General features: G+C 27.2%; 2 protein-coding genes across 2 annotated transcripts; one reads left to right on the top strand and one right to left on the bottom strand.

Moving 5' to 3' along the window:
- The first annotated feature begins 363 nt into the window (after positions 1–363).
- Positions 364–5040, top strand: LOC146719414 (uncharacterized). Its single transcript, XM_085490180.1, has 5 exons — positions 364–459; positions 616–891; positions 989–2827; positions 2918–3163; positions 4987–5040. Exons 1-5 carry the CDS (start codon positions 364–366, stop codon positions 5038–5040), a joined length of 2511 nt encoding a protein of 836 aa, XP_085346306.1.
- A 488-nt stretch (positions 5041–5528) lies between these two features.
- LOC146719413 (uncharacterized) lies at positions 5529–8312 on the bottom strand. Its single transcript, XM_085490179.1, has 8 exons — positions 8124–8312; positions 7182–7304; positions 6988–7104; positions 6734–6829; positions 6387–6625; positions 5931–6090; positions 5746–5846; positions 5529–5667 (listed from the first exon to the last, which is right to left on the bottom strand). Exons 1-8 carry the CDS (start codon positions 8155–8157, stop codon positions 5638–5640), a joined length of 900 nt encoding a protein of 299 aa, XP_085346305.1. The 5' UTR covers positions 8158–8312; the 3' UTR covers positions 5529–5637.
- Positions 8313–8859: the final 547 nt, after the last annotated feature.

The raw sequence follows: 8859 nt of genomic DNA, 5'->3' as shown, positions 1-8859 counted from the left end.
TATTGACAGCTTTTCATTCTTGACGCTAACGAAGCTACAGAATGTCGTTTAAATGTAAATACAAATCTTGATGAAGAGTTATTACATACATTAGATGGTATTATTCGCAGCAATAATATGTTTGCTCAGTCATATCAAATGATGCATGAAGAAGTTTGTAATCAAGAAAATTCAGGTTTAAATGTGCCTAATTTAAAAATGGCATTCTTAAATAAGAAAACAGGTATTGATCGCGGAAGATATAATATTCAAAGAACTAACGAAGTTGCTGCAATTTTTTCAACTACTGCAGATGGAGATATTCCTGATTGTTATGTTACAATTAGAAACAAACGTGATAAAACTTTAAAATACGTTAGTACAATGGATCCAAACGTTGAACCTTGGATTTATCCAATGTATTATCCACATGGTACGCCAGGTTGGCACGATAATATTAAACAAATTAATGGAAAACGTGTAACTAGATCTATGTACATTCAATATCGAATAGCTATTCGTGACAATACTAATATTTTTTTAATGGGTAAACGATTATTTCAACAATGGCTTGTTGACAATTATGTAAAAATAGAAAAAGACAGAATTAACTGGTGTAAAGAAAATCAAAAACAGTTGAGAGTGGAAAAGCATCAGGGACTAATCGATTATTTAGAAAAAAAAGCGACTGATGCTAATGCTCGTGTTGGACGAATAATGATACTTCCATCAACATTTATTGGTTCACCTCGAAATATGATGCAAAATTATCAAGATGCGATGGCTATTGTTCGTAAATATGGTAAACCAGATGTTTTTATTACAATGACTTGTAATCCAAATTGGCTCGAAATTAAAGAAAATTTACTTTCAAATCAACAACCTGCTGATAGACCTGATATTTGTGCTAGAGTATTTGATATAAAAAAAAAATTATTTGATAGATTTGATTGTTCGACAAAAATTTTTTGGTGAAGTAAAAGCATTCGTTTATGTAATCGAATTTCAGAAACGTGGTTTGCCGCATGTGCATATATTAGTAACTTTAAAACAACAATGCAAAATTATTAATTCGGAAACCGTTGATAAGTATATTTCTGCTGAAATTCCGGATCCTGCTATTGATCAAAATTTGCATGAAATTGTCATGAAAAATATGATTCATGGACCATGTGGTAATTGGTGTATGGTAAATGGAAAATGTTCAAAGCATTTTCCAAAATCTTTTCACGAGGAAACAACTATGGATGAAAATGGTTATCCACAATACCGTCGAAGAGACACTAGCATTTTGTATGAGAAACCTGGAGGATTTGTAGTAGATAATCGATTTGTTGTTCCTTACTGTCCAATATTATCAACAATTTTTAATTGTCATATTAATGTTGAAGTTGTTTCAAGTATCAAGTCAGTAAAGTATTTATATAAATATATTTACAAAGGTCACGATGCAGCATCTGTAGTTATAGAAGAAGATGTGAATAATATGGAAATTGTTCATGACGAAATCAAAGATTTTATTGAAGCACGTTATGTAGGACCAGTTGAAGCTTATTGGCGTATTGTAAATAAAATATTGCAAGAAAAAAGTCATGCCATCATTCGTTTACCTGTACATTTGCCAAGTGAACAAAATGTAATTATCTCTGATCATTTAAATGAACAAGATTTACAATCTGCTTTAGAACGTATAACAATGTTAATGGATTATTTTGAATTAAATAAACGAGATGTTGATGCACACCAATATGTATATACAGATATACCTTTATATTACGTGTTCAAGAAAGTAATTCTTGATGGAAAACAAATTAGTCGTTGGGAAAAACGTCAGAGTAAATTTAATTGTATTGGACGAATGTACTCAGTTAGTCCAACTGAAATTGAATTATTCCATTTACGTATTCTTTTATTGAATATTAAAGGAGCAACAAGTTATAATGCTTTAAAAACAGTTAATGGTGTATTACATCAAACATTTACTTCTGCATGTTTGGCTTTGGGTTTAATTGAAGATGATGATGAATGGAAACGTGCAATTAGCAAAGCTTCTATATGGATGATGCCAAGACAACTTAGGTATCTTTTTGTTCGAATACTAATGCATTGCCAACCATTGCATCCAAAAGAATTATGGAATGAATTTCAAGTTGCAATGTCCGAAGATTACATACGACGATTTGGACGAGTCATTGGAATAAAAAAAGCTTATGCTCAAATCAATCAATTACTTCGCAAAGAAAGTTGGAAACTTAAGCAATTTCCAGAAATGGAACAAATAAAGATAAAATATGAAGAAGAAGATGCAGAACAATTGCAAAGAGAAGCTTTATGTGGTCAGCAACAGTATAGCCAGTTAAATTATGGTCAAAAAAATGTTGTTGATTATGTTTTAACTCTTTTAACAAAAACTAACAGTCAACAAAAAAAATGCTTATACATTGACGGTCCAGGAGGTTCAGGTAAAACTTTTGTTTACACAACATTATACTATTTACTCAAATCTCAAGGCAAAGTTGTTAATACAATGGCTTTCACTGGTATCGCTGCAACATTACTACCAAATGGAAGAACAGCACATAAAACTTTAGGTTTGCCCGTACCTCTTTTTAATGATTCAACATCGAATATAAAAGTTCAATCCAAAGAAGCTGATTATTTAAAAAAAACAGATGTTTTTATTTGGGATGAAGCACCAATGGCACCGCGATATGCTCTTGAAGTAATGAATTGTCTCTTACAAGATTTAATGCATAATGATATACCATTTGGAGGAAAAATTGTTATTTTTGGTGGAGATTTCAGACAATTATTGCCAGTAAAACAAAATGCCACACGTTCTGAAACTGTAAATTTATCAATTAAATTCAGTTCATTATGGCAATATTTCAAAATTTTTTCATTAACAGAAAATATGCGTATTTTACCACATGAACAGGAATTTGCTCAATTTTTATTAGATTTGGGTAATGGTTCTCTAAATGATCAGTCTAATAATATTGAAATTCCATTAAGATGTGTAGCAAATTTAAATGCAAATATAACGAAAGATACATACGAAGAAATAATCAAACACAATCAGTATAGACTTGCAGCAAAACGTGTTATACTTTCTGCAAGAAATGTTGATGTGGATAAATTAAACAAACAAGTTGTAAATTTACTTGATGAATCAACAGAAAGAGTATACACAAGTATAGATACCACTGAAACTACTAATGATAATAATGATATTAATGAAGCTATTTTAACAGAATATTTAAATACTTTAAATCCAACAAATCTTCCACCTTATGAACTCCGATTAAGAAAATATACAATTATCATGTTGATTAGAAATCTGAATATCAGCGAAGGTTTGTGTAATGGAACAAGATTATTAATTTTAGAATTAGGAAATAATTTGTTAAAATGTGAAATTCTGACTGGTGATAAAAGAGGAGAAATTATCTTTTTAAATCGTATAACTTTATACTGTGAAGATGTTTACCCATTTGTATTTAAAAGAAGACAATTTCCAATTAAATTAGCTTTTGCTATGACCATAAATAAATCACAAGGACAAACATTTGATAAAATTGCAATCGATTTAAGAAAAGATGTTTTTAGTCATGGACAACTTTATGTTGCATTTTCACGAGTTAGGTCTTGGGAATCATTAGAAATTTATTTAGGACAAGAAAAACAAAGTAGATTGGTTAAAAATTATGTATATACAGAAATATTTCAATAAGAATGCTGGTATTTTACAGTGTAAATTATAATTACTTTAAATAAATTATAATAGTAAATTTTATATTATATATACATATTTACAATTTTTTAATTTTATATTATATGTTATATATTTACAATTACAAACATTGTAATGATATATTTATCATTACAAACAGATATAAATTTTAATATATTATAATATAATATGTTTTATATATTTTTATTTCTTCGAAAGTGCATTCTGTGATGAAAAATGCTTTTTGAAAATGGATTATTCCATATTTCTTCAAGCATAACTCTGAGGATGCATTTTTACAATAGTAATTGTCGAATTACTTTTACAAAAGTAATTGTCAAATAAAATAATAGAAAATAATTTATTTTGTACATATATGACAAGAAAAATTATTGAAACAATAAGTTAGAATTCAATATTTAATATAAAAATATCTAAAAGAAAATAACAAAAGTATTTTAAAATTAAACATAAATTAATTTAAAATTATATTAAATATTATTTAATTAAATATTTATAACACATGATATTGTAGTATTTGTAAAATTAATAGAAAAAAAAAATATAATGGTACAAACTTTATATGTGCATGTTATATACAATTAAAATCAGAATGTTAAAAAAATTAATTTTTTATAAAAAGTATTAAATTTTAAATAAAGAATTTAACATATATATAATAGTAAGGTATAAATTATAATATTGATAAGAATATTTGTTTATATTCATGATATAAATAATATACATTAAAATATACATAAGTTTCTAGATTTACAATTGTAATATATAAAAATTATATTTAAGATGATAATTTAACAAATAGAGGAATAAAATTTAATTAACGTTTTAAAGTAAAGCAGATACAGTGAGTATCAACAGATGTAAAACATAATATTAATAAAAATATTTATTTGCTCATGTATATATATAATAATACATAGATCAAAATATAAAATTTCAGTTTTGCAATAATATACAAATTATATGCTGTAAAAAAAAAATAAAATATGTAAAAAAATGGAGGATCATAGAAACACATAATAGAGAAGATGAGAAAGGCAACGATAGCAATAAAGATGACATAGAGCGTAGGAGAAAGGTTATTTAAACAGGATTTTAAACAGGAGAAGATGAATGAAGATGTTTGAAACCTTAATAGCAAGCATAGCATACCCGCTAAACAATATTTTGTTGCAAAAACGTTTTTGTAACATTGCAATATAGCCGTGCGACGTTTTACGTTTTGTTGTATTAACCTTTTGGCAACGTTTCAGGAACCAGAAATGTCCCGATTCAATTACCTTACATATGCGACGTCGAACTTGTAACGCGTTTTAGACGTTTGAGAAACCTTATATGTGCGACGTCGCATTTACAACGTTTTTGCGACATTTGTAAAACTTGCATGAAACGTTAGGGAAACGTTACAAACTTTAATTCTAAAAACAACGTTTATACAACGTTCTTTATACAACGTTCCAGGAACTTATTTTCCGCTTCATGGTTAATTTGCAACGTTTTTGTAACGAATGTATAAGGCACAGTCTAAAATGAGTCATAATTATGACTTACGACTTATTAGGACACATCTGATCAACAATTAATGACTCATTTTAGACTGTGCCTTATACATTCGTTGCAAATTAACTTTATATATTCGTTACATGTGTAATAATACGATCAGTGAAAAACAAAAATTATTTGCATATTAATTACATATTTATTTGTATACACATATACAACAATATTTTGATAAAATAAAAAAATTAAAACATTAATTATATTAAGATATATTATTATATATTTATATGTATTTTTAAGATATTTATTCTAATTTATAAAATAAATATTATTATATTTTAATATTGCACTATTAATGCATTTGCAGGGTCGGCTGAACGCCATATGAGTTCATGTACATTTCCTTATCCGATCTGATTTCTAAGTGCTTTTGCCTAAGACAAGAAAAAAGACACAAAATCAATTCAGCTGTATAAAAATAGTAATTCATTTAAGTAAAATGAAAAAAGTACCTGCTCTCTATCATAACGTGTTTTGGCATATTTAAGCCAGGCGGAAACATAATTTACATAATGTCTATCCGTTAACATCGGATAATGCTTTCGAGCAGCCTCTATAAAACGCAAGAAAAAATTAAAGATTAATAAATTGATTTATATAATTTTGTTTCAAGTTAGGTCAATGCAGAAAGTCTTACTTTTTATGATATCTATTAGCAGAAGTGAATTTATAGCAAAGTTTCCTTTCTGGCCTTTCCATGAACATTTCATAGCCAATTTATTGGAAAACATTTTTTCCAAGCTATGTTTTATTTGATCTTGGGGTGAGTCTCCTCCAAGCAAATAGAAAAATGTTTCCTGAAGCATATAATTATTACAATTATAACGACATACTACATTTTTCATACATAAATAATGTCGAAACATTTTTCAATCTTTTATAATTTACATGTCTAATTAAATATACGATGCAATTATATTTTAATTGTATAAATAAGTAAGTGAGGAATGTACACTACACCCGTCAATGATTCCTTCCCATTCCTCCTAGAAAATAAATAAGACGATGCTATATATAGATAAACTATAAAGAATCTATAGCGCTCTATTTCCTAGAGGAACGAATCATTGACGGATAGTGTATATATTATCACCAGTTGTTTTTTTCCATCTTCATCATTCTTCAATGAAGTGTCATACTGCAGCAATTTTCGATGCTTTTTAAATGGTTTTGTAGGGATAGTCGAAAAATTATTAAATCTTGGACCTGCTGCTGCAAATATTACTGGTTCGTCGTTTTTTTGTTTTAATTGCTCAAAAAATTCATTTTGTTGTCTTAATAGCGTTTTAATCTCTATCGTGTTCTCTAAAATCTTGATTATATTCTGGCTATCTGTAAAATTACAATTAAATATTATTACATAATTGTTATTATTGTTGCTGTTGTGTAGTTGTTTAAGTAATAAAATAACAATAAATATTAATAAATGATATTGATAACCTGATGGAAAATCTTCAAAGATTACGTTTTGTGCGAATAAGTTATTTCTTGTCGGAGTTAGAGATGCGTTTCCAGCAATATTTTGCGGACCTAAATCTGTAGAATTAAAATATATTTTATATTATAAAAATGTAACTTCGGAAAGTAAGTCTTGATATATGAAAATAGTATTTGTTATTTACCGTAGATATACTACGATCAATAAATACGTGTATGTGAATGTTAAATATATACATATATATACGTTCACATACCCTCTGTTGAGCAGGTTTCAAGATCCACAGTATTGTTTATATTATTGTTACGATTCAAAACCCCTATATCATCCGTTTGATCTATCTGATTTTCTTTATTATCGTTATTGTTTGAATCTAAATAAATACAAAATTAATAAGTACTCAAGACAAAACATTAACATTTCTATTTATAAACATTAAAAAATACTAACCTATATCACCTATATTACCATTTATTTTTTTATTGACGGTTGGAAGAATGTTGTCAATATTTGCTGGCAGATTTCTTGCAGTCTGTAGAACTTCACTTGATCGTCTACGTTCGATTGCAGGATCTGAAAAATAAATATTTAATAAAAAGATTCATCTAATCGTTGCAAAAATATTTACTTCTGTATTCACTTGTAAGACTGAATAAAGGCTATTTATGTATTACGTAAACATATTTTGAACCAACACTTAACAAAATTAGAATTATTTGATTACAAAAAATATAATATTTATATTATTTTTATTTTATATAGGAGAATTTATATTATACATTTTTACTTTCTTATTTATATATTTAAAAAATTTAGTTTACTATTTTTAAACCGTAATATGTTACAAGAAATAAGAGTGTGTATTAATTTTCTTATTACTTTTTGCTCAATCATCTCTGCTTATGTAGATTAAAATGGAATGATTGAAATTCGCGATTCGCGAACAATTTTAAAGATCAAATTTCTAAAATTAAGGTACAGGTGTTTAGATAATGTCGATTTTTTTATTTTTGTTACATACTTTTTAAGTACTTTAAAGTGTCTACAAATTTGTAATGGCTTATGTTTGCATCATCACATAGCCAGAAGTGTTGGAAAAAATAGTGAAGTAAAAATGTATAAAATTGTGCCGGAATTGATATTCGTGGTTATAAACGGCATATTTTCATTTTTCTAGATGTTTTCAGTGGTTTAAAAATTCAAAATTGTTTGTGACTATATATTATGGCATAGTAAAGTGTGTCTATATATAATAAAATGTGCAAACAAAAAGTATGAAAAATCCTGACTGTATCCCCTTACAAATTAAAATTAAATTCCTGAATTCAATTCTATTAGTAACGTAATGCACTACCTTAATTTAGTTCTATTAATAATGCACTACTAACGTACCAAATACGCTAGACAGCATCGGAGGTGGTGTCATTCTATGACTTTGGGAATTATCGCTGAAGTCACTCGTGTAATCATTTTGGCTCTTCTTTTTTACTTTCCTTTTGTTTCGGCCAGTTTCTAGCACTGATATATCTGTATCAGTTTTTGTTTTTCTTATTGCGAAATCTATGGCAGTCTGGTATTCATCTGTCAATCAAAATTATTTATATATATATATATATATATATATATATATACATATATGAAACCTCAGAAAACTCAGATAAACAAAATGGCTCAGGACTTTAATTTCGACATATAGCGAATTCGATCGGGTGCACTAGTGCACACTGAGTGTATATATAAAGGTTTATCACACACAAGTTCACAATGACACAAATAATTAAAAAAGGAAAATAATTAATAGTAAGAGCTATTATTATCATTATTCATATTGAACAACAATAATAATAGCGAATAACCTCCCAAAGTATTGCAGGTAATCACCCGGACACCCTGTATATACATATTATATATATTTGTACACAGCATTAATATATATATATATATATATATATATATATATATTAATGCTGTGTACAAATATATATAATATGTATATACAAGGTGTCCGGGTGATCACCTGCAATACACAGCATTAATATATATATATATATATATATATATATATATATATATTAATGCTGTGTACAAAATTGTATGAATTCGTTACATATATTTATTAGTCTTTTGA

This window comes from Nylanderia fulva, unplaced genomic scaffold (genome assembly GCF_048542155.1).
Source record: "Nylanderia fulva isolate GAGA-0341 unplaced genomic scaffold, ASM4854215v1 Scaffold990, whole genome shotgun sequence".
NCBI classification, from domain to species: domain Eukaryota; kingdom Metazoa; phylum Arthropoda; class Insecta; order Hymenoptera; family Formicidae; genus Nylanderia; species Nylanderia fulva.
This window is presented reverse-complemented; position numbering and strand designations above follow the sequence as displayed.